Here is a 25,271-nt window from a genome sequence, read left to right on the forward strand (position 1 = left end):
GAGGGCAGTCTTAGCACAGAGACTGAGTGCCTTTTTGTTTTAACTGGAGCCAGAAGAATGCCATCTAAGTTATTAAATAAACACTCTTTAATGGTACACACACTGTTCCATGCTGCGGGGAGGAAATGGATTCGAACTGAACTCATCACTGCCCAGAAACCAGTTTCTCCCACTGGTGTTGGCTGGTTCCGTTCTTCCTCGGGCAGGGCAGGTCGGGAGTTTGATGAATGAAGATATGGAAGAATAAAATCTTAACCATTGAAAGGGACAGTAAAGGTCACGTCGTCTGATTTCCCACTGGACGCAGAAATCCCTGGAACTTCCAGATTACAAACTCCCTCCAGAGCGTGGAGATGAACTTTCGTTTCCGCAGAAATTGTGCCGTCCTCCTCGGGTTCTGAGTTAGCGTGATTTGCTTTCACATTTGTCCTCACTGGAAACTGACACATGGTTATGTCATTGTTGTACATGATAGTGTTATATCTAAGCACATCATATATCACTCACAATGCGAAGTTCATTATTTAGAGCACCATCCATCAAGTCTATTTGAAGCACCTATGACAATAAAGATGTCTTCATAAGTAAAAAATTGTATTTTTACTAAAGGAGCATCTAAAATTTGCACGGCTAGAATGATTCCAGGGATATATACTATCTTTTGCTCAGTTTTTTGTTTGGTCGCTCCCTGATAGCTTGTAACATTTTTAAATGGTGATAATGTGAGATAATTTCCATGAGAGAAGAAAAAAAATCCTTAAGGTCAAATGAAGGGTAGGCTCTTTCCCAGTGAATAAAATGTCATTCGGCTTCGCAGAGCCACAGTTCTTGGCAGAAAAGGATTTTCTCCGCAGCCTGTGGGACCTGCTTAGGTGAATGTAAGGTTTATGGTGACGCAGTCCTGGCACAAGAGGGAGCCTTCTGCTCCAAACCTGAGCAGCGAGGGGGCTGCCGTCATCACGGCCCTCCTGCACCGTGTTCAGAACCAGAGAAACCAAGTATGAAAAAGGCTGTTACCAGTCCAATCGCTGGTGCTTTCAGGTTGTGGGAGAGGGCTGCCTTCGTGTCAGGTTTGCTGGCTAGATTCAGAGGAGATCTATTCAGCCTCACACATTACTAACGATGACCCCGAGGAGTGGGGGCCGTGGGAGGCTGACCTCCGTCTCCGAAGGCCATTTACAGAAACAAAACCAGGCCGGGCTCTCAGGGACCGGAGGGTGGCCCAGTGCGGAGGTGTGCATGCAAACGACTGCTGCTTCTTCAGTATGCCCAGCTCATTTGAATTTTAATAACTCCCTTCTGAAGCAGCTTTTGAGTTGAAATGTCGGGATGTCATTCCCCAGAGCCCGGTGGAGCTGCTGATGGGAAGGATGACAACTTTGGTGAGCTCTTTTGAGGAAGGGATGGCTCTTGTGAGTAAAGATCATGCTTGGCACAGGCGGGAGACGGCACACTTTAGGGAGAGAGCGTGGCTCCGTTGCCTCTGGGTGCCATTGCCGGCTCACACGAGGAAGACCAGCGGGATGAGTTATCCCCGTGCCACACTCGTGCCAGGAGATTGGGCATCAGGATCTCAGTTTTAGGCAATCAGATTTGAGAGGGCGAATCTATTCATCTGCTTTCTGATGCTTTGGGCTCTTCTCACTATAATACCCATGTGATAGAACATACAAGGTGTTCATAGAATCCTATATGTTCATAGAAGGCCTACATTTTAAAACCATACCAAATAGATTAAACCCATTCTAGTTATTAAAGACTGAAGTTAATAATTTTCAATATAACTGGGTTTTGTTTTGTTTTGCTATATATCCTGTAGCATTCTCTTTTCTTCCCTAATAGCTCTGGCCTTCTTCTAGCAGATGTATTATTCCTTGTTCTTTATCCTTATCTATTCCTATGGACATTTTTTGACTATGCTAGGCTTAAAATTTGTTTGTAATTTAAGTCTTCCTATCATGGAGTCATTTTTTTCCCTTTTAAAGAACTTTAAATTTTGACTCTTATTTTCAATTCATTTATTCTTTTATCTGACTTCTGGTATTTTGTATTTTTTTTCAACCTCATTGAATTTTCATATTTCAAGATTTCACTTACTTTTTTTTATAAAACATTTAAAATATATTAGGAGTTCTTAATAAAATGATTATTTCTGGTGCTAACATTATGTATTTGCACCTAACGATTTAAGATTGTTTTTCTTATTCTGTTGCTGGGGAATGTGACTAATTTTTTAAGCTTATATTTTTCTATTTGATTTTGAAATTCACATAAGAAGTATTATTTGAGGAAAGTATATTTAAATCCTTGTAGTAAAGTCATTGTGAAAGGCATTTCTTCCTTAATATGAATTCATTGTTCAGTAATCTGTAAATATAAGTATTGGGCTTCTGTATAAACTAGAGATAGGTATATTCTCAATCATTTTTGAACTACTGACATGAGATATAATTGTCGACAAGTCTAGCCAAAGGAGCAGAATTAGTGAACTCAGAGCGTAGAATAAATGATATGAGAAAGCTGTGCTATTTTTCTGAAGAAATTACAAAATCAGTTGCCAAGACTATTATTTTAAAGTACTTTAATTTAGTAATGATTGACCTATATAATTATTTTTTAAAGTATTAGAAATGGTACATGTGTATAGCCCTGTTTAAAAATGGTAAAGAAGATTAAAAAATAACCGCCTACAATCTCACCCCTAGAGGAGGCCACAGTAGACATTCCAGTGTATGTCCTTCTAGATAGTGGTGTGTTATGTTGAATCATAAAATGTATAGTGTTTTGTCTGCTTTTGACAAATTTAACAACTGTACATGGACGTAATCACCACTGATCTACGAAGGAAGGCCGGGAGGGAAGCAGATAAAGAATCCTTGCATTACTTTCTAGATATTAGGTGGTATGTTTTGGGAGTGTTTAATTTCTAATATTGTTGATAAACACCATGAAAATATGTAAAATCGAAAAAGCCACCAATTATTCCATGTCCCATGTCCCTTGAGCAGTGACTATCGCTTTTGAACTTTACTTTTTAATTTGTTTTTTATGTACACACATTTTTTCCATATTTTCAAGTATACATATACTTTATATTTTACCTTAATATTACATTAAAAGCATTTGCCTATTTTCCATATGTCTCCATAATTATCAATTTTTAAATGGCTGTAGACTATTCCATCAAGTTAATAAAAATTAACAGTATCCCTATTAGTCATTGAGATGTTTCTATTATACAGAACATATTTTTTTAATTTTATTCAAAAATAATTAAGGACTTTCTTTTTTGTTTGTTTGGTTTTTTTTCCTTTTTATTGCACAAAATTCATGCAAGAGTAGGCCCTCGCTGGCCCTGCTGCCTCAGTGCTCAAGGCCCAGCTGCCTTTGTGGGGCCCGAAGCCCAGCCCACTGGTTGTTCTGAAGGTGGGACCACTTTCCGATCTAATTAGCATATTAGCTCTTTATTATACAGGATTATATAGGATTGGGGTGACACTGGTTAACAAAAATACAGGTTTCAGGTGCACAATTCTACAACACATCACCTGTACACTGTATTGTGTGTTTAAACTCCCTCCTCCCCCCCCCCCCCCAGCAAGTCAAGAAGGAATCTTTAATATTTTCTAATTGATTTTAGAATGAGAGAAAAACATCTATTTGTTCCACATATTTATGCATTCATTGGTTGATTCTTGCATGTGCCCTGTCCAGGGATCTAATCTGCAAGCTTGGTGCATCGGGACGATGCTCCAACCGACTGAGCTGGTACCAAGCCAGGACCAAGCCAAGGAGAACATCTTCACACATTAGTTTTCTTTCTTCTGCATGTAGCCTTCCTTAGAACAAATTCTCAGCCATTTATTAGTGGGCAAGAGTCTGAGGACTTGTTGACTATAGGGACGACATGGCCTCATACATTGGTCTTCAAAAGGGTTGTGCCAGTCGTCAGTACTTCAGTCCTGTCTGATGATGCAAAGCAGGGAATCATAGCGGTTAAAAGCATGGCAGTCAGACTGCCAGGGTTCATACCCACTTCTGCCGCTTGCTGGCTGTGTAACTCCAGGCAAGCGGCTTAAGTCTCTTAAGCCTCAGTTGCTCCTAGAAATGGAGAAAATAATGGAATCTTGTTTATAGAGCTGTTGTAAGGATTGCAAGTTTACAAATTGCTTTGTGTAACAGTGCTTAGAAAACAAAGTAAATAACAAACCCTTTCTGGCTTCGATACTAGAAAGCAAACCAACATATAGATGAACAAATGACTACAGTAAAAACCAGTCAGGTATAAAATGAATCCTTAAGACTTTAATTTGCATTTCATCACCAGAAGGAATAAACATTGCTGCATGTACTTACTGCTTGAGAGGTTGTTTATTTTTTATTTAAATTTTAGAGAGTTTTTTAATGTACCTTTTTTTTTCTTGTGAAATAATTTCAAACTTACAAAACAGTGAAAACAGCCAGGAAACTCCTCTGTTCTTTTCACCAGATAGTCAGGTTTTGCTGACAGTTGAAATGATGTCCTTCACATGCAAAGAATTTAATCTTGAATGCCACACTGTGTTTATTTATCATCTCTTTGTCTCCTGTAGCCTGGAGTAGTCCCTCAACCCGTCTTTGTCTTTCATGACGGTGACATGTTTTAAATTAGAAGTGAGGTATTTTCTAGAACATTCCTCTGTTTGGGTTTGCCTGCCGTTCCTCCTGAGAGAGAGAGTCGGGTCAGGCATCTTTGGCAGGAATGCCAGGGACCTGATGCTCTGCTCTTCCCCCCGCATCCCATCAGGGGGCACGTGGCATCTGCTCCCTCTGGGGATGTTAACTTCGATCACGTAGGTGATACCTTCCAGTTTCTCTGCTATAAAGTTTCTCTTTTCCCTTATCAATCAGCATTTTGTGTGGAGATAATTTGAGACTTTATGAATATCTCATTTGTTAGCCTTTCACCCATTAGTTTTAATATTATTAATGTTTTCTTGCCTCAACTAATTATTACTATAGTATTTGCCAAAAGATGATTCTCAAAATTCTGTTATCCCTTTTCCTTTTAGTAGGCACTATACTGTAAGGGAATGCTGTTCGCTCCTTTCTCCCTCTTTCTTTCTTTCTTTCTTTCTTTCTTTCTTTCTTTCTTTCTTTCTTTCTTTCTTTCGGTCTTTCTTTCTTTCTTTCTTTCTTTCTTTCTTTCCTTCTTTCTTTCTTAGTATAAACTACTAAATTCTTGTTTTTTTTCTTTATTGTTTAAGGTATTACATATGTGTCCTTATCCCCCCATTGCCCCCCATCCCCCCACTCATGCCCTCACCCCCTGGTGTCTGTGTCCATTGTTTAGGCTTATATGCATGCCTACAAGTCCTTTGGTTGATCTCCCCCCTTACCCCCATCCTCCCCTACCTTCCCTCTGAGGTTTGACGGTCTGATTATGCTTTTCTGTCTCTGGATCTGTTTTTGTTCATCAGTTTATGTTGTTCACTATATTCCACAAATGAGTGAGATCATGTGATACTTATCTTTCTCTGACTGGTTTATTTCACTTAGCATAATGCTCTCCAGTTCCATCCATGCTGTTGCAAATGGTAAGAATTCCTTCTTTTTTACCTCAGCATATTATTCCATTGTGTAAATGTACCACAGTTTTTTAACCCACTCATCTGCTGATGGGCACTTAAAGGGCTATTTCCAAATCTTAGCTGTGGTCAATTGTGCTGCTATGAACATAGGGGTGCATACCTCTTTTCTGATTGGTGTTTCTAGTTTCTTAGGATATATTCCCAAAAGTGGGATTACTGGGTCAAATGGGAATTCCATTTTTAGTTTTTTAAGGAAACTCCATACTGTTCTCCACAGTGGCTGCACCAGTCTGCATTCCCACCAGCGGTGCACGAGGGTTCCTTTTTCTTCACATCCTCGCCAGCACTTGTCATTTGTTGATAATAGCCATTCTGACAGGTGTGACATGGTACCACATTGTCATTTTGATTTGCATCTCTCCGATGATTAGTGACTTTGAGCATGTTTTCATGTGTCCCCTTTCGAAGAGTATCTATTTAGGTCCATTGCCCATTTTTTGATTGGGTTGTTTATCTTTCTTTTGTTAAGTTGTGTGAGTTCCCTGTAAATGTTAGAGATTAAACCCTTATCAGTGATTTGCCACATTGGCAAATATGTTCTCCCATGTAGTGAGCTTTCTTGTTGTTTTGTTGGTTTCTTTTGCTATGCAGAAGTTTTTTATTTTGATGTAGTCCCATTTGCTTATTTTCCCTTTAGTTTCCATTGCCTTAGGGGCAGTATCAGTGAAGAAATTGCTTCAGCATATGTCTGAGATTTTGCTGCCTGTGTATTCCTCCAATATTTTTGTGGTTTCCCATCTTATGTTTAAGTCCTTTATCCACTTTGAGTTTATTTGTGTGTCTGCTATAAGTTGTTGGTCTCTAAATTCCTATTTTATGTAATTATTCACTGTTTTGATCCTCACATTGTTCAATTTAGATCAGTAAGGGCCTCTTTAAGTTGGCTCTCGTGGCCTTTTGACATGACTATCATTCTTTGAGATTCTTTCTTTCCTTGTGGACAAGAGGTTTAAGACTCATGTTGTAGCATCCTCAGCCCTGTAATAGCCAGATAGCCCAGCTTCTTCCTAGTGCAGACTGATATTTAGAAGCAAAGACCTGGCTACACATCATCCCATTGCTGCTGGGATAATCTCTGCTGCCAGGCCCCCTCAGTGGACAGAGATAGGAAATGCCTTCTCTGTCTCCCACCCCTTAGCCCCCCACCCCGCTTTCTCCCTGCACTGTCTCTCATGTCAGTACCGTATTTTCCGGCGTATAAGACAACCCCCTAATTTTACAGTTAAAACATAGGTTTAGACCTATCTTCGCTGTGTAAGACTACTTCCCACTTCCGAGGCAACACCAGTTCTTTTTTTAATAGACCGCCTCTCTGACTCTGGCCAATCTGAGCAGGCTTTTTACTAGAACACAGTGTAGCTTCCGGTACAGAACATGTATAATTTGCATGCATAAAAAGCCTGCTCGGATTGGCTGAGTTAGAGAGGCGGTCTATTAAAAAAAGAAGTGGTGTTGCCTCGGAAGTGGGTGGTAGTCTTATACAGCGAATATAGGCCTAAACCTATGTTTTAACTGTAAAATTAGGGGGTCGTCTTATACGCCGGAAAATATGGCATTTATCTTTATATCTAGCTACACAGAATTACAGTAACGTTTCTAATCACAGTTCAACACCCCCGGTTCACTCTACCTTTCCCCCTTTTCATATTGGTTAGTTTCCTCTCTGAGAGTAAGAAACCCGGCGCCCGTTATTCTCCACAAATCGGCTCACTTTCTGAGACCCCCTAAATGGAATCCTGCCCCTGCCTCTGGGCACTGCTGCCTTTCCCGCAGGCCCTGGCATCCACTGGGCTGCTGCCTGCGTGGCACTCCTCCAGGTGCTGTGGGGCCCAGGGATGTTCGTTTCTGATTACTCTGAATGTGGCTCAGGTGCTTGGTCTGAAGACAGGACATCCTACCAGCGCTTGGTATCTGACTGACACCTCAGAACCATGATCTGTTTCCAATGACTGTCATAATTATAGAGGCGCTTCTGGCGGGTTCAGCACCTGCTGGTCCCACAAATGCGCCTGCTGTCATTGCCCCGGCCTAGTTCTCTGAGGACTCTGGGAAATGTCTGCTCACCGTTTTCATCTTGGTTCAAACATCCTTTCCTCAGCGAGGGAAGAGCGAGGGTTCCCTGCTGGTCCCAGATCAGTTCAGCTTTCCCACGTGGTGTCTTTCTGTGTGGTTTTCATACTACTTTACATATGCGTGATGGTTTGCTTAATTCTTTATTGGGTTCTTCATTTAAAGTCTGTCTTTCGCCTCAAATTATAATTTCATCAAGAGCAGGAAGAGCATCTGTGTTTTATCCTAAATGCTTAGAGAGGAGTACTTTCAAATTTTTGTTGATCTATAGCTTTAAGCACAGATATGGGAATAGATCATCCTAAGCTAAGTCGCTGCTAAACAGCTCTGAAGATGGAGAAAGTAAAGACATCTCCACACTACACAGCACTGCGCTGTGACAGGAATGTGTGTATCACCGGCTGTTAGCCTGCGTGTTGCCAGACTTTTACCGAAAGGCTTACCCACGTGCCCTGTGTAGGACTTACCCATGTGCCCTGTGTAGGACTTACACATGTGCCCTGTGTAGGGCTTACACATGTGCCCTGTGTAGGGCTTACACATGTGCCCTGTGTAGGGCTTACACATGTACACTGTGGCAGCGAGATCTGATGTCCATTGTAGCCAGGGTATGTGTGGTAATGGATCCCATTGTAATGCACTATGTTCCGATATGACATTTGTATCTGGATTCTTCGAAACCTTCAACTATATGAGAGAGTGAAAGCAACTTTGTATCTGGGTTTTAAAACATGTGGATCCTTTTGACAAGCACCGTTAGGTCTCCTCAGTCCCAAAGCCGTTGTCTATAAAGCACTTCAGTGTTTCCTTTTATCTAAGGCACTTGCTAGAAAGGCAAACACTGTCATAAGGGAGCCAGCCATTCCCAGGGCTGAGATTTGGATTCTCGTGTCCAATGTTCAAGATCTCCGGGGAGGAAGCCACGTGACTTCATTCTCCCCAGGCCTGGGGACCCACTCTCCGTCCTTACATCCCCCCATGTGCGTGGAGCTGCCGGGTATTTTCTTCATTCCTAACTGTTACTGTAATGCCTTTCACTCCAGGTAGGGCCAGACTTATTCCCTGCAGGGATGGTGGGACGTTTTGTCTGAATCTATTCATGCTCTTGGGTACTGGTTCTCTGCCCTCTGTGGTGGAAGATTTATCGTGTTATAGCACTTTCTTGGTTTCCAACCCTGTGCCCCATTTTACAAGTTCTCCTTGTTTCCGACACTTGGTTATATATCAGATCAATGCTAAAGAACGTGGAGCAACATGGAAAGAGTACAGTAAAATGCAGTTATTGGCAAAAGTTCTCTTGTCCTGTCAAGAGAGAGCTCATTGTCTCGGCAATAAAACATCTGGGAAATGGTCGTATTTCACAGTGGGTTCTGGTATAAGAGGGCAGGTTCAGTGTCTTCCCTGATTCCCGAAGTCCTCTGGAAACTGCAAAAATTTCATAATGAAATCTGTAGAAGGGCCTGGGGTAAAATTTTATGTGATTTTTGAAACACTTGATCTAAGAAAAAAAATAATAGAAATCCACTTACAAATTAGTGACACCTAATATAGAATTCTATGCAAGTCCTTAAAAGGAGAGAGAAAAAAGTAATTCTATGCACAGATATTTGCTCCCACCTCTTCCCCTGCCCTCCCCCATCTGCCAGTTCATCGCCATTTTTAGAATCATGAGCCAAAAGGACCCCCAAAACAGCTGAATTTTTGTTTGCTTTTTTTGTAAAATCAAAGAGTCCAATTTGCAGCCAGTGTTGTCTAAGGACAGTTGCCACATGTGTGCGATCAGTATAGAGTTCTGTGACTTCCTGTCACTGCTGTTTTGTTGTTGCTACACCTGATTTTCCCACAGCTGTGTGTCCTCTCACTGGCATGTCAGCTCTGTGAGCAGAGAAACGTATTCTGTCTTGTTAAACTTCGTCTTCATGTATGCAACAGCCTGGTACCTAACAGATGCTCAGTTACTGATTGAATGAATGAACGTGTTCATAAATATATTTACTTTTTGTCAGAAAATCTTCTCCTTGTAATAGCAATGGTTAGCTCCTGATAATCCTGCTCTCCTAGTAAGACATCTCAAGATGAGCTAGAAGGAAAGCTTACATTGATGGTAACACAGAATAGAAAAGTAGCAGGTGTGTTGAGTTTAATTTTTTAACTTATCTTTATTGTTGAAAGTATTACAGATGTTCCTCTTTTTCCCGCCATTGACCCCCTCTACCCCACTCTCACCCCCTTCCGAGGTCTTCCCACATTATTGTCTGTCCATTGTCTGTTGTGTAATGTCTGATTCTGTTGTCTTTTCTGCTATATATTGCTGAATTTAATATGCTAATATTTTGTTGAGGATTTTTTTGTCTATGTTCATGAGAGGCATTGGTTTGTAGTTTTCTTATTATGTCTTTGGTTTTGCTAGTGGGGTAATGCCCTCCTCATAGAATGAGTTAAGTATTTCCTCAGCTTCTATATTCTAGAAGAGATTGTAGAGGATTGTATATTTTCTTCCTTAATGTTTGGTAGAATTCAACCAGTGAACCATCTGGGCGTGGTACCTTCTATTTTAGAAGGTTATTCATTATTGATTCAATTTGTAAATAGATATAGGCCTATTCAGATTATCTGTTTCTTCTTGTGTGAGTTTCAACAAAAATACTTTTTGCTATAATATGCTAACCATTATCTGAGCCTTTAGAGAGGTGTAATCTTTTTCCTGGTGGAGGGTCCTGCCTCAGAATTGATGAAAACACAATTATCTGTGAAGTGCAGTAAAGCAGAGCTCAATAACACTAATGCCTGTATTAGTCTGTCAGACTCCAAATTATGACAGCAGTTTGCCCTGGGTCCTTCCCTTTCTTAAGGATCCAATAAGATGATGTTTCTATGTGTTCAGCTTTTTATGTGTTGTTAGAACAGACTGGGGACTTCTAAGCTCCTCATATGCAGAAATGGAAACCCAAAGTCTCTTCTTTAAAAAAAAGTTTTCAATTATAAAAACCATGTAATATAAAGTTTATCATCTTAACCATTTAAGTATACAGTTCAATTGAGTTAAGTTGTGACACCAATCTCCAGCATGTTTTCACCTTGCAAAAATGAAACTAAAGAACAATATAAACGAACAAGCAAAACAGAGACAGACTCAGATACAGAGAACAGACTTATGGTTGCCAGATAGGAGGGGGTTTGGGAATCTCGGTGAAAATGTGAAGGGATTGAGAAGTACAGATTGGTAATTACAAGATAGTCATGGGGATGCAAAGTACCACATAGGCCCTAACTGGTTTGGCTCAGTGGATAGAGTCTCGGCTTGGGGACTGAAAAGTACCAGGTTTGATTCCGGTCAAGGGCATGTACCTTGGTTGCAGGCACATTCCCAGTAGGGGGTGTGCAGGAGGCAGCTGATAGATGTTTCTCTCTCATTGATGTTTCTAACTCTCTATCCTTCTCCCTTTCTCTCTGTAAAAAATCAATAAAATATATAAAGTACCATATAGGAAATGTAGTCAATATTATAATAACTTTGTATGGTACCATTTGGGTACTGGAAATATCAGGAGGAGCACTTGCTTGGTAAAGTACAATATATGATTGTGTAACCACTCTGCTTTACACCTGAAACTAATCTATAATAATAAAAGTGTAATATGCTAATTAGACTGGACTGCCTTCCGGACGAAGGGCTGCAAGGGAAGCCCGGGTCCTGGGGCTGGGGAGAAGCCTGGGTCCCAGGTGCCAGAGGGAAGCCTGTGCTGGCAGCTGGGGAAAGGAAGGCCTACTCTCGCATGAATTTCGTGCATTGGGCCTCTAGTAAAATGTAATATTGAATATAAACTGTAATTTAAAAAAAATTTTTTTTAACTAAAGCTCTAGACTCATTAAACAATACTTATACTTTCTCCCTCATCCTAACCCTATAACAACCATTCTCCTTTCTGTTTCTATTTGACTGCTTTAGTTACCTGACATAAGAGGAATCATACAGCGTTTGTCTTGTTATGACTAGCTTATTTCACTTGAAGTGTCCTTGAGGTTTATCCATGTTGTAGCATATGACAGGATTTCTTTTATTTATTTTTTTAAGGTTGAATACCATTCCTTTGTGTGTATATATACACATGTATATTACTTTTTGTTTATCCATTTATCTGTCAATGGATAAGCAATTTGGGTTGCTTCCACCTCCTGGGTATTATGAATAGTACTGCTATGAACATGGTGTACAAATGTCTCTTCAAGACTCTGCTTTCGGTTCTTTTGTTCACACACCCAGAGTGGGATTGCTGAGTCATATGGTATGTCTATTTTTAATTTTTTTGAGGAGCTACCATATTGTTTTCCATAGGCAGTTCCATCATTTTGCTATCCCATTAGCAGTACAAAAGGGTTTCAAGTTCTCTATATCATCACCAACACTTTTTTTAATAGTATTTATCCTAATGGATATAATATTTCATTGTTTTTATTTGTTTTTCTCTCATGGTTAGTGATGTTGAGCATCTTTTCATATTCCTGGTTGGCCATTTTTGTATCATCTTTGGGGAAATGTCTGTTCAAGTTATTTGCCCATTTTTATGTTTCTTCTTTCCCCTAAACTTCTCCTTTCTTCAACATCAACATCTTTTTCCTTTTATTGATTTTGCCTCTGCGTCTGCTTTCCTGGTTCTTCATCCTCTACGAGTTCTGCTGCTTTTCCTGCTGATTCTAAATCAGCTTCTTTTGCCTTTGCTCCTCCTCTCTATCGCTGATTTTCCTCTTTCTGGCTCTCACCATTTCTCCTTCCTCATTTTCAGCATCTGCTGATTCAGCTAACTTTCTGCCAGTTCTGCCTCTACTTTTCATGTGCTTCTCTTTTCTGTGACTGTTTTCCTTTGGCTGGCTCTAGCGTTGCTTATGTTTTCCCCCTTTTCAGTGTCTGCTGATTCTGCTGCCCTTTCTGCTTCTGCTTCTCCCTTCTCTGTGTTGCTCCTTTTTGTAACTGATTTCCTTTTGCCTGCTCTGTCCCCTCTTCTGCTTTCTCCTCAGTGATGATTCTATTGCCTTTTTTGCCTGGATGTCTCCTTTCTTTGTGCTGTTCTTTTCTGTAGCTGGTTTCCCTTTGTTGACTCTGTCCCTGCTTCTGCTTTCCCCTCAGTGCCTGCTGATTCTGTTGCCTTTTCTGCTTCTCCTTTCTCTGTGCTTCTCCTTTCTGCACCTAGTTTCCTTTTGCTGACTCCATCCCCGCTTCTGCTTTCCCCTCAGTGCCTGCTGATTCTGTTGCTTTTGCTTCTTCTTTCTCTGTGCTGCTCCTTTCTGCAGCTGGTTTCCTCTTAATGACTCTGTCCCTGCTTCTGATTTCCCTCAGGGTCTGCTGATCCTGTTGCCTTTTCTGCCTCTGCTTCTCCTTTCTGCAGCTGGTTTCCTCTTAATGACTCTGTCCCTGCTTCTGCTTTCCCCTCAGTGTCTGCTGATTCTGTTGCCTTTGCTTCTCCTTTCTCTGCTGCTCCTTTCTGCAGCTGGTTTCCTCTTAATGACTCTGTCCCTGCTTCTGCTTTCCCTCAGGGTCTGCGGATCCTGTTGCCTTTTCTGCCTCTGCTTCTCCTTTCTGCAGCTGGTTTCCTCTTAATGACTCTGTCCCTGCTTCTGCTTTCCCCTCAGTGCCTGCTGATTCTGTTGCCTTTGCTTCTCCTTTCTCTGTGCTGCTCCTTTCTGCAGCTGGGTTCCTCTTAATGACTCTGTCCCTGCTTCTGCTTTCCCCTCAGTGTCTGCTGATCCTGTTGCCTTTTCTGCTTCTCCTTTCTCTATGCTTCTCCTTTCTCCATCTGGTTTCCCTTTGCTGACTCCATCCCTGCTTCTGCTTTCCCCTCAGTGTCTGTTGATTCTGTTGCCTTTTCTGCCTCTGCTTCTCCTTTCTGCAGCTGGTTTCCTCTTAATGACTCTGTCCCTGCTTCTGCTTTCCCTCAGGGTCTGCTGATCCTGTTGCCTTTTCTGCTTCTCCTTTCTCTATGCTTCTCCTTTCTGTGGCTAGTTTCCCTTTGATGATTCTTATCCTTGCTTCTGCTTTCCCTCAGTGTCTGCTGATTCTGTTGCCTCTTCTGCCTCTGCTTCTCCTTTCTGCAGCTGGTTTCCTCTTAATGACTCTGTCCCTGCTTCTGCTTTCCCCTCAGTGCCTGCTGATTCTGTTGACTTTTCTTCTTCTTCTTTCTCTGTGCTTCTCCTTTCTGCAGCTGGTTTCCCTTAAATGACTCTGTCCCTGCTTCTGCTTTCCCCTAAATGTCTGCTGATTCTGTTGCCCTTTCTGCCTCTGCTTCTCCTTTTTCTGAGTTTCTCGTTTCTACAGCTGATTTCCTTTTGCTGCCCCTGCTCCCACTTCTGCTTTCCCCTTCATTGGCTGCTGATTCTGCAGCCATTTCTACTGATTCTGACCCTGATTTTCCTTTTCCTAGTGATGCTTTTCTTTTTTGCCAATTCTGCTTCTCTTTCTGCTGATGCTGGTTTCCCTTCTCCTGCTCATGATCCCCCTACTACTTTTGCTTCTCCCTCTTGGTCTTCTACTTTTCTGTACATCATTTCTCAACTTCCTTGTAACTTCATGACCCTTAATGGGTACTCCAATCCCTACTGCGCCTTATGGCTCCACTTATAACTGTTCCATGTCTCATTTTTTCTATTTCAATTTACCCCCCTACCTGAATCCTGTATAATAAAGAGCTAGTATACAAGTGGTCATCACGCCATCGCACCCTCGCGGTAGGGCCAGGGGACCTGAGGCTGCACCCCTTGCCCCAGCTCTAGGCTGGGGGGCCTGAGGCTGCTTCCCCCACCTGCAGAGCTTGACAGAGAACCTGAGGCTGCACCCCCTGCCCTGTGGGACTTGACGGGGTGGGTCTCGTGTGATTTCGAGGCATGCACGGGTGTGTGGGGACTTGACTCTGTGTCCTATGGTGCACCCCAGTCTCTGACAGGTGGGAGCTTTTCATATACATTTTACTAATCTTCCTTCATCTCTGACACTTCTGTTACAGAGAAAGGGCAAAAAGCCATATTAAAATATTTCTTCTAATTAATTCCCTTTTAATGTGCACAAGTTTTGTGCACTGGGCCACTAGTAAGAATATAATATTAAAGTCGTGCTACTGTGTCAAAGCTGGTTAACCGTGATTTAGCTATTGCATTATATGCTCACCTCTGGAGTAGTCAGCCATGCACAGGCTGAGGACTGGAACAGTGAATCACAAGGAACAGGGCATGCCCATTTAGGGCCACGGGGACTAAAGGTAATTTTCCTGGGTCAACAGTAATTGTCTCCTTTTCTGGAAGTGAATGAGCAGTGAGCGAGCAGTGAGGCAATACGTATTGTGGGGGAACACTCTTTTTAGAAAGCTAGGTGAAAAGACATGAGAAAGCATGGAAGTCAGCTGAGCAGTTATGTTGAATATTCCCATCCAGACAAGAGGAGCAGACTGGAGGCAACTGAGAGAGAGAAGAGCAGAGGAAGCCAGGTTTTGGAGTAAGAGGGGTTGAAATGAAAAGCACAGGACTGAAGGGTAGACCACAGTGAGAGATGTGATACCCATCCCTTTGGAGCAGAAGAACCAGGAGGGAGCACTGGCCGCTCCACACACGACACCACGGAAATGTCCTGTTATCAGTCTCCTTCTGTTGCAGGTCCTGAGTCGGTACCCCCGTCCCTTCTCAAGGTGGTGATGAAACCCATCGCAGCGGTTGGCGAAAGCCACCAGTACCCTCCTGTGAACTGGGGCGCCCTGCTCTCCCCACTTATGAGGCTAAACTTCGGTAACTATCAAGTGTTTTTACGCCTTCAGACTCTACTTTTAGGGTGTAACCTGGGTCGAAAAATGGGTTCTGTGTCCGGGGCAGCACTGATTAGATAGACCTTTGCAGGTTTGAGGGTTGACTTCATGGATGGGGCCCCTGAGTCACTTTCTAAGTAGCTGAGGGTAAGGAGGGGGAGGTTGAAGACACAGGCGGATGCAGAAAGATGCACTCATCCAGGCAGTGCTTGGCTGACACGTGCATATTGCTGGGCATGTGTCACAGGCGTCAGAAAGCTGGGCTGTTTATCAAACTGCGCTTCTCTGCCTTAGCTTTCACAGAAGTAGACAAGAGGGCACTGTGACCAGTTACCACAGACTTAGTGGCTTGAACCAGAACATGTTTACTTACTTATCTTATAGTTAGTTCTGCAGTTCACAAGGCCAACAAGGGTTCTGTCTCGGAGCTAAGGTCAAGGTATTATAGAGCATTATGATTTCCTAGATGTGTTAGCAGGGTGCTGTGATGTGAACATTCATTCCACCCCACCCCCAAATGCAAATAGTGCAATCTTAACCTCCAGTACGATGGTATTTGGAGATGGGGCCTTAGGGAAGTTGAGTAGGACATGAGGGGGGAGCCCTCTGAATGGATGGCACAGAGCTCCCCAGCCCCTTCCACCACATGAGGACACAGCAAGAAGTCAGATCCTCACAAGAATCTGACCACATGGGCATGGAATTCCAGCCTCCAGAACTCTGAGGAATGAGTTTCTTTGGTTTATAAGCCACTTGGTCTATGGTACTTTGTTCTAATAGACAAAGGGAGAATCTGTTTTCTCCCCTTTTCTAGCTTCTAGAGCAGTGGTTTTCAACCTTTCTAATGCCGCAACCCTTTAATACAGTTCCTCATGTTGTGGTGACCCTCAACCATAAAATTATTTTTGTTGCTACTTCGTAACTATAATTTTGCTACTGTTATGAATCGTAATGTAAATATCTGTGTTTTCCGATGGTCTCTGCTAGCGGTTCTCAACCTGTGGGTTGAGAACCACTGCTGTAGAGCAGTTCTGCAAAGTCCCTTTGCCATACAAGGTAATGTATTCCCAGGTTCCAGAGATTGGATGTGGACATCTTTGGGGACCAGTATCCTATCTTTCACAGGTACATGTGGTCAGAGGCAAAGGGATGCCTCCTCCACACCTCTCATTCATCTGCAGCAACCTCTTCCATGGACTTAGCATATGCAGGCTTAGCTTCATGTATTTGCCCCTCACCTTCAGAAAAATTAAAAAGAGAGAGAGGGGAGGATAGGGAGGGAGAGAGGAAGGGACAATAACTTTAACAATGCTGTTACTATGGATGTTTGTGTGCATATGTCATGAATGTTATTTTACAACTAGAGGCCCAGTGCACGAAATCTCAGCCCAGATTGTGAGAGGGTGTAAGCCACACTGAGGGATCCCACTGGTACAAGATCAGGGCTAGGGAGGGATGCAAGAGGGCTCCAGGGCATGTCTAGTCCATCTTGCTCAGTTTGCTCAGCTGGGCCCCAGCAGCAAGATAACCTACTGGTCACAGTGTCTGCCCCCTGGTGATCAGTGCACCTTATAGCGAGCAGTTGAGTGGCCTTAGCATATCATTAGCATGTTATGCTTTGATTTGTTGGTGACTGGATACTTAGCATATTAGACTTTTACTATATAGGGTAGGTGCTTATATGTGATCTCCAGAAAGATTTGTATGCTGTGACTTATATGCAATTCAAGGGATAATAAAATATGATTTTCAATGTACATAAATTTTATTTAAATGTCTTAATTTTTAACCTTGTCCCAGTATAAGATATGACGTTACTGTACTGTCATCAGAGATTTCATTTGAAAATATGTCCAGCCTTGCCCTGCTTTTGCATGCTTTCTTAAAAAAGTTCATGTTTTAGTAAAACTTTTTAGAAAAGAGAAGAAAAAAGAAAAGCTGTCTGATGATGGGATCGGGCCATTAAAAAGACTCAGTCACTGCAGAATGTGGCTCCATTTCTAAGTCCTGCCAGCTCTAGACAGATTGCTCTGTGTGCCGGGTGCAAGGTGGAGAGGAGGGAAAGCAGAGGCAAAGAGATCTTTAGCCCAAATTTGTACAGTATTTGAGTGTTGAGGTTCATCTGTGTATCATGAGAGAGAGCACCCAGCTGGCTCAAGGCCCTGGGGTTCTTTGGTACATTCTTGTACCTAATCTCTGAAAGGTCTCTTGGAATACCTCTTGGTTTCCTGCAGTTGTTACCTGTAGAAGTCACACAACAGGTGCATTGATATTTAAAGGATAATCATGGATGATCTGAGACACTGAAGGCTGGAAAGCAGAGCAGCAGCTGCACTAACACACTTTTCCTTTCTCCTCTTCAGGTGAAGAGGTCCAGCAGCTGTGCCTGGAAATCATGGTGACCCAGGCGCAGTCCTCCCAGAACGCGGCTGCGCTGCTGGGGCTGTGGGTGACGCCCCCACTGCTCCACGGCCTCAGTGTACGTAGTCACTAAGGGTGTCGGGCACCAGGAGGACAGGGTTCTCGAGAGGGAGATTAACGTGCATTTGGGGTATGTTCTCAAAGTGAAGAGTGGACAAGTGGGATTTTATAAGAACTGAGGGTGGCCAACAGAGTGAAAAATTGTGTTATTCAGACTCTGCCATAACTGCCACCGTTTATGCTATCAGCTACCATGTATTACACAAAGGGAACATGCTGACAGAGTTATTCAAGTTCCTTTCTCAAGTTCATACAGCTAGAAAGTCGTTGAACCTAGGTTTACTTGTTTATATGATGCACATAACCATCCAGTAGGTAGTCAGAGAAAGACAAATCCACGTGGACAGGACATCTGATCCCCCTTTCACAGAAAAGGCAGCAATTAGGTGCGCCTTGAAGGCTTGGTAGGACTTGGTTAGGCATCCAGCTAGAGGCAGCGGGGGTGTCGGTGCAGAGTAGAACATCTTTGTGAGGTGCTCAGCTTGAGCACAGAGCTGAGGAAGAAATGATCTGCCTGGCGTTCGTTCATGACCTGGTGTCAGGGCTGATAGCACTTGTTTTCCGTCATACTCCTTTCTTCATTCCCAAAGGATGGAGGGAGCATCCTTTTACCAATGGATTCTAAATTCAATGACCTCATCTTTGTTATTCTATTCTAGGAGGCTTTAAGTCTTTGAGGATACTTTAAACCCTTCTCCCTTATTTCTTCAAACTTTTGGTTTAGTCTCTACTCTTCACTTTTTTTCTTTTCTTTTTTTTAAATATATTTTTATTGATTTCAGAGAGCAAGGGGGAGAGAGAGAGAGAGAGAGAGAGAGAGAGAGAGAATCATTGATCAGCTGCCTCCTGCATGCCCCCCACCCCAACCCCCAATTGGAGATCAAGCCTGCAACCCAGGCATGTGCCCTGACCAGGAATCAAATCATCACCTCCTGGTTCACAGGGCACCGCTCAACCACCAAGCCACACCGGCCAGGCCTCTTCACTGTTTTCCTTTAAATTTTCCTGCATCTCCTAATACTTTTGAATTGCAGGTCAGTGTTCTCAATGTGTGCCTTCTGTCTGTCAGCTTTCACCAATACCTGTCTGCTCCAAGCAACCCCACCCGCTGCCGCTTAGTGAGCACTTGCTATGCACCTGCTACGAGTAAGCACTCAGTACTTTCCGGCATCAGGTTAAGTCTCTTCCACCCTGACAGACTGCCTTTTTTTTTTTTTTTTTTTTTTTTTTTACTTTATTGCATTAGAGTTTATATTCCATAAAAGGTGACCATTATAACTGTAGGAAAAATGGATCCTCTCCCACAGCCATTCCACCCTGGGCAAGCCCCAGTGTCTGTGTCCATTGGTTATGCTAATATGCATGCATACAAGTTTTTTAGTTGATCTCTAACCCCTCCTCCCCTACCATTTGTCTCTAGATCGATCTATTCTTATTCATCAAATTATGTTGATCGTTATATCTCACATACGAGTGAGATCATGTGATATTTATCTTTCTCTGAACGGCTTATTTTGCTTAGCATAATCTTCTCCAGTTCCATTCATGTTGTTGCAAATGGTAAAAAGTTCCTTCTTTTTTATAGCGGCATAGTATTCCATTGTGTAAATGTACCACAGTTTTCTAATCCACTCATCTGCTGATGGGCACTTAGGCTGTTTTCAAATCTTAGCTATTGCAAATTGTGCCGCTATAAATATAGGGGTGTACATATCCTTTCTGATTGGTGTTTCTAGTTTCTTGGGATATAGTCCTAGAAGTGGGATTACTGGGTCACATGGCAGTTCCATTTTTAACTTTTTGAGGAAACTCCATAATATCTTCCACAGGGGCTGCACCAGTCTGCATACATTCCCACCAGCAGTGCACAAGGGTTTCTTTTTCTCCGCATCCTCGCCAGCACTTGTTGTTTGTTAATTTGTTGATGATGGCCATTCTGACAGGTCTGAGATGGTATCTCATTATTGTTTTGATTTGCATCTCGGATGATTAGTGACTTTGAACATGTTTTCATATGTCTCTGGGCCTTCTGTATGCCCTCTTCCAAAAAGTATCTATTTAGATCCTTTGACCATTTTTTTTTATTGCATCATTTATCTGCCTTTTGTTAGGTGGTATGAGTTCTCTGTAAATTTTGGAGATTAAACCCTTATCTGAAATATCATTGGCAAATATGTTCTCCCATGCAGTGGGCTTTCTTGTTGTTTTGTTGATGGTTTCTTTTGCTGTGCAGAAGCTTTTTATTTTGATGTAGCCCCGTTTATTTTCTCCTTAGTTTCCACCGCCCTAGGAGCTGTGTCTGTAAAGATATTGCTACAACATATGTCTGCTATTTTGCTGCCTATGAAATCTTGTAGGATTTTTATGGTGTCCTGTCTTACATTCAAGTTCTTTAAGCCATTTTGAGTTTGTTTTTGTGTATGGTGTAAGTTGGTGATCTAGTTTCATTTTTTGCATGTATCTGTCCAAATTTCCTAGCACCATTTATTTAAGAGATTGTTTTGACTCCATTGTATGTTCATGCCTCCTTTGTCAAATATTAATTGCGCATAATGGCTTGAGTCAATTTCTGGGTTCTCTGTTCTGTTCCATTAGTATATGTCGGTACTTGTGCCAGTACCATGCAGTTTTGAGAACTGTGGCTTGGTAATATAGCTTGATATCTGGTAATGTGATTCCTCCAACTTTGTTTTTTCTCAGCATTTCTGTGGCTATTTGGGATCTTTTTTTATTCCAAGTGAATTTTTAGAGTTTGTTCTATATCTTTGAAATATGCCATTGGTAATTTAGTGAGGATTGCATTGAATCTGTAGATTGCTTTAGGTAGTATGGTCATTTTAATGATATTGATTCTACCAATCCATGAACATGGTATGTCCTTCTATTTGTTTATGTCTTCCTCTCTTTTTTCAATGTCCTAAAGTTTTCCGAGTACAGGTCTTTTACATCCTTTGTTAAGTTTATTCCTAGGTATCTTAATTTTTAGAAATTCTTTAGAATGGAATCATAAAATAGGAAGTCTTCTGTGTGTGGCTTATTTTACTTCTGCACAGTAGATTCTATTATTTCCATTGTACAGATTGATAAACTGAGGCAAACAAACGTTAAGCAAAGTTCACATATCTAACAAATGGAAGAGAGTCAGGTGACCCCAAAGCCCATATCTTAAACATATACTATTAGCTCTTTCCTTTTGAATTAGTGTAACTCTCCTAGCCTCACCTGTGTTGTTGACCTCAGACATTTTCTAGGTTTTAGTTTTCTTTCCATTTCTCTTTTAGATCTGCTACTCTTTTGCATTTGTCCTTAATTATGAGCCTTTCATATTATTTTGATTAATTAATGAATTATATTTGTGAATTCTTTTTCTTAATTACATACTTTCTCATTAAAAAATGGTCTGAAATGGCATATTCTTTAAAGTGAGCTCTTCAGCTGGAGCCAGTTTGGCTCAGTGGATAGAGCATTGGCCTGTGGACTGAAAGGTCCCAGGTTTGATTCCGGTCAAGGGCATGTGCCTTGGTTGCGGGCACATCCCCAGTGGGAGGTGTGCAGGAGGCAGCTGATTGATATTTCTCTCTCATCAATGTTTCTTTTTTTTTTTCTTTTTTTAAAATATATTTTATTGATATTTCACAGAGAGGAGGAAGGGAGAGAGAGAGCTAGAAACATCGATGAGAGAGAAACATCGACCAGCTGCCTCCTGCACACCCCCCACCGGGGATGAGCCCGCAACCTAGGTACATGCCCTTGACCGGAATCGAACCGGGACCTTTCAGTCCGCAGACCGACGCTCTACCACTGAGCCAAACCGGTTTCGGCCGATGTTTCTAACTCTCTATCCCTCTCTCTTCGTCTCTGTAAAAAATCAATTTTATATATATATATATATATATATATATATATATATATATATATATATATATATGTTGATATATATATTTTAAAGTGAGCTCTTCAGATAACTCGTGCAATGACATCACTCTTTTTAGAAATTTACTGATTTTTGTCAGACTTTATTTTTTTTATACCACTTCTTTTAGACTTGCTGCTCCTTTGGTGTCATATTCTGTTTCTGAGACTTTTAAAAAATATATTTTTATTGGATTTCAGAGAAGAAAGGGAGAGAGGGGTAGAAACATAAATGATGAGAGAGAACCATTATCAGCTGCCTCCTGCACACCCCCCACTGAGGATCAACCCTGCAACCCAGGCATGTGCCCTGACTGGGAATTGAACCATGATCTCCAGCTTCCTGAGTCGACGCTCAAGCACTGAGCCATACTGGCCAGGCTGTTTCTGAGAATTTTTGAACTCTGCTCTATTAAAGTCTGTGAGACTTTACTAACTGTGCCCCTTCCTAGCTGTCAGGAACTTAGAGGCCAGGGTCACTCTCACATGCTCAACTGCTGTTCTCTGGTCAGCAGTGTTCTCCTCGTGCCAGTTGATCTCACGTCCCTGCGCTTCCTCAGATGACGGAGTCAGGACTGCCAGGTCCTCAGTTTAGAGCCTTTCACCTTCAAGAGCTCTTCTTGACAGAAAACGTGGCTTCTTAAGACTGAACAGCAGTGACTATGGGTGCAGCATTTTCTTCCCCTCGCTGAAAAGACCCCAGGTTTAAGCCGAGTCGTTCGCAGATGGGTGGGCAGGTACCATGCATACACAAGTCAGGCTGGATCAGAAGTCCCTGCAGCAGCCAAAATTGCATGCACTGGTGGCCCGTCGGACCAGGAGGCTGGGGGAAACCCAGGAGCAGGAAGCAACCTGCACCTTTCCAGGCTCAGTTGCTCTCAAGCACAGCAATGACCCGGGAGTGTAAGCATTGTAAGCCCAGACCTGCCTGTTTACATCTGACCTTGGCTGTTTTCCTTCCAGCTGAATATCAAGAAATACCTCCTGGTGTCTGCACCGCTGTGGGCCAAACACGTCTCTGGCGAACAGATCCAGGGTTTTGTTGAAAACTTAATGGTGGCCGTTTTCAAAGCGGCTTCCCCACTTGCCAATCCCGGGCTCTGCCCGAGTGCCTTGCAGGGCCTGAGCCAGGCCATGAAGCTGCCCAGCCCTGCCCAGCACCTCTGGAGCCTGCTCTCTGAAGCTACTGGGAACATTTTTGACCTCCTGCCAAATAAGATTCGGGTGAGGAACAAAAATATTTACATTCCTGGCCATTTATGTTTGGGATTTCTTAAAGCCTTTTTGGCAAAGCAGGGAGGTGTACGTTTTAAGAATGTGGTGGGAAGGCTGGCAAGAAATAACCAAGGTCTTCACTAAGAATGTGTTTGCTTCCAAGATCTAAATTGAGGTTGAATATTTAGAACCAAACAAGCTCAGAAGCCGGCTAACCAGGAAGTCCGCTCTTAGGCCTTTTACCAGTGCCTATGGGGGGTTGAGGAAGCTCAGAAACTTTGTGCCCAAGAATCCCTGGGCACGTCATTCACTGCTGTTCACATGAAGTGACTTAGTACTAGCCTTGCCCCTCCTCCAGCGGTTCCCAGAATTGTAGTTTTACAAAGATGTTAAAATCCTTTCGGAATGATGGGTTCTGATGAGGAGATAAAAATGACCACATGTTTTGCTCTGGTTATTTGTGGAGATAAGCACATCTAATAACTTGTTGGAACATGAAGAATATACTTGCCTCACATTGTATTTTGACACGTTTGGGCTTTGTTCTTTACCAGAGGAATGACTTAGAGCTGTACATCAGCGTAGCAAAATGCCTCTCGGAGATGACAGACGACGAAGCCAATCGGCTTGCCCCGGTTACCGAGGTAATAACAAATCTATGTACTTTTTCATTATTGAGGCTAGTTTTGTGTCCTATTTGTTACTATTAATCTCAGAAAACTATCTCTGATTCACTCTGGGTTTTGTGTCCAGTCTATTCTGGGTGGTTGTTTCTTAACAAATGTGTTTGACGTTTTAAACTAGCTAATCCCACTTTATCAAGAACACTTGAGTGCAGCAGTCACCAACCTTTCGGACCTCATGGACCACCAGTGGTCCACGGACCACCAGTTGGCAATGCTGCTAGTGTTACCTGTGGGCAAAAGTGAGTACAGTGCAATGTCTTCAATATAAAAATCACAGGAATGGAATATTCTGGCCAAAAGACTGCCTTGTGCATGGAAGGTGTAAAAAAAAAAAAAAAATAGTTCTGGTGTCACATTACTTTTTTTCCACCTGATACTTACGTTTTCAATGAAGAAAGGTTTCTGACTGAGAAAAAGCACCATGAGCCCTGACAAAAGATAATTAACAAGCACCCTCTCACCTATAGCCAGCCAGATGATGAATGAGCAAAAAGTAGCATACCAGTAAGGTTGCCAGATTTAACAGATATAATACATTTGTTCTGCAGGTAAGCATGAATAATTTTTTTAGTCAATACATCCCCATGGACATACTTATTCAAATGGCAACCCTGCATACAAAGGAATATCAAAATTCTACAGAACTATGAGCCCTCACATAGCTAGTGGACATCTGATTCCACTTTAATCAAGATTTTACCTATGCAACTAAATCCTTGAATTTCTGCATCATGTAGCAATGATTCCAAAAATGTGGACCCTGGACCAGAGACCTGAATATCACCTGGGAACTGATTATATATGCAAATTCTCAAGTCCCACTCCAGACCTATTCAATCAGAAACTCTGGAAGTGGGGCCTGGTTGTCTGTTTTAACAGTTCTTGCAGGTGATTGTGGTGCATCATAAGGTTTGAGAACCACTGTTAGAGAATTTGGGATGCCAGCATTTTGGAGATGAGCCCAGTTTAAGCAAGGAGAGGCAGTATAAAGAAATGCTTATGTGGGGAGAAACCAAGATGGCGGCATAGGTAAACACCTTAACTGCTGCTTCGCACAACAATTTCAAAACTACAACTAAAAGACAAAACGGACATCATCCAGAACCACAGGAAAGCTGGCTGAGTGGAAATTCTACAACTAGAAGGAAAGAGAGAAGCACACTGAGACTCAGAGGAGCTGCAGAAGGCAGAGGTACTGAGATGCGAGTGTGTGGAGAGGGCGGGTAACTGAGTACATGGCTGGCTTTCCCAATCAGGAGACAAAAGCTGCTGATTGCACTGAACTCCAGTTCTGGGTGAGACTCTGGGGACCCAGACTCATTCCGGGAGAAACTGGACTGTCTCGCAGAGGGCAAAACTCGAGGGCAGATTTCTCAGGTGCTTGCAGTGATTACCACGGGACACTAAGACCCAGGGGCCTCTTAGAGCAGGGTTGACAGGGAAACCAATGCTGTCTGCTTCACCCTGAGACTCCGCCCCGAGACTCCGCCTCA

The 25,271-nt window shown here is 42.4% G+C and overlaps 1 protein-coding gene across 1 annotated transcript in view; it reads left to right on the plus strand.

The window, feature by feature from the left end:
• Nucleotides 1–25,271, plus strand: part of FOCAD (focadhesin) — a 274,520-nt gene that overhangs the window by 233,688 nt on the left and 15,561 nt on the right. Inside the window, exons 36-39 of the mRNA XM_084898094.1 lie at nucleotides 15,339–15,467; nucleotides 17,848–17,963; nucleotides 22,841–23,101; nucleotides 23,647–23,736. Of these exons, the coding sequence (XP_084754220.1) occupies nucleotides 15,339–15,467; nucleotides 17,848–17,963; nucleotides 22,841–23,101; nucleotides 23,647–23,736 (596 nt within the window). The remainder of the gene's footprint in view (nucleotides 1–15,338; nucleotides 15,468–17,847; nucleotides 17,964–22,840; nucleotides 23,102–23,646; nucleotides 23,737–25,271) is intronic.

This window comes from Pipistrellus hanaki (genome assembly GCF_964339955.1).
Source record: "Pipistrellus hanaki genome assembly, chromosome: 11".
NCBI classification, from domain to species: domain Eukaryota; kingdom Metazoa; phylum Chordata; class Mammalia; order Chiroptera; family Vespertilionidae; genus Pipistrellus; species Pipistrellus hanaki.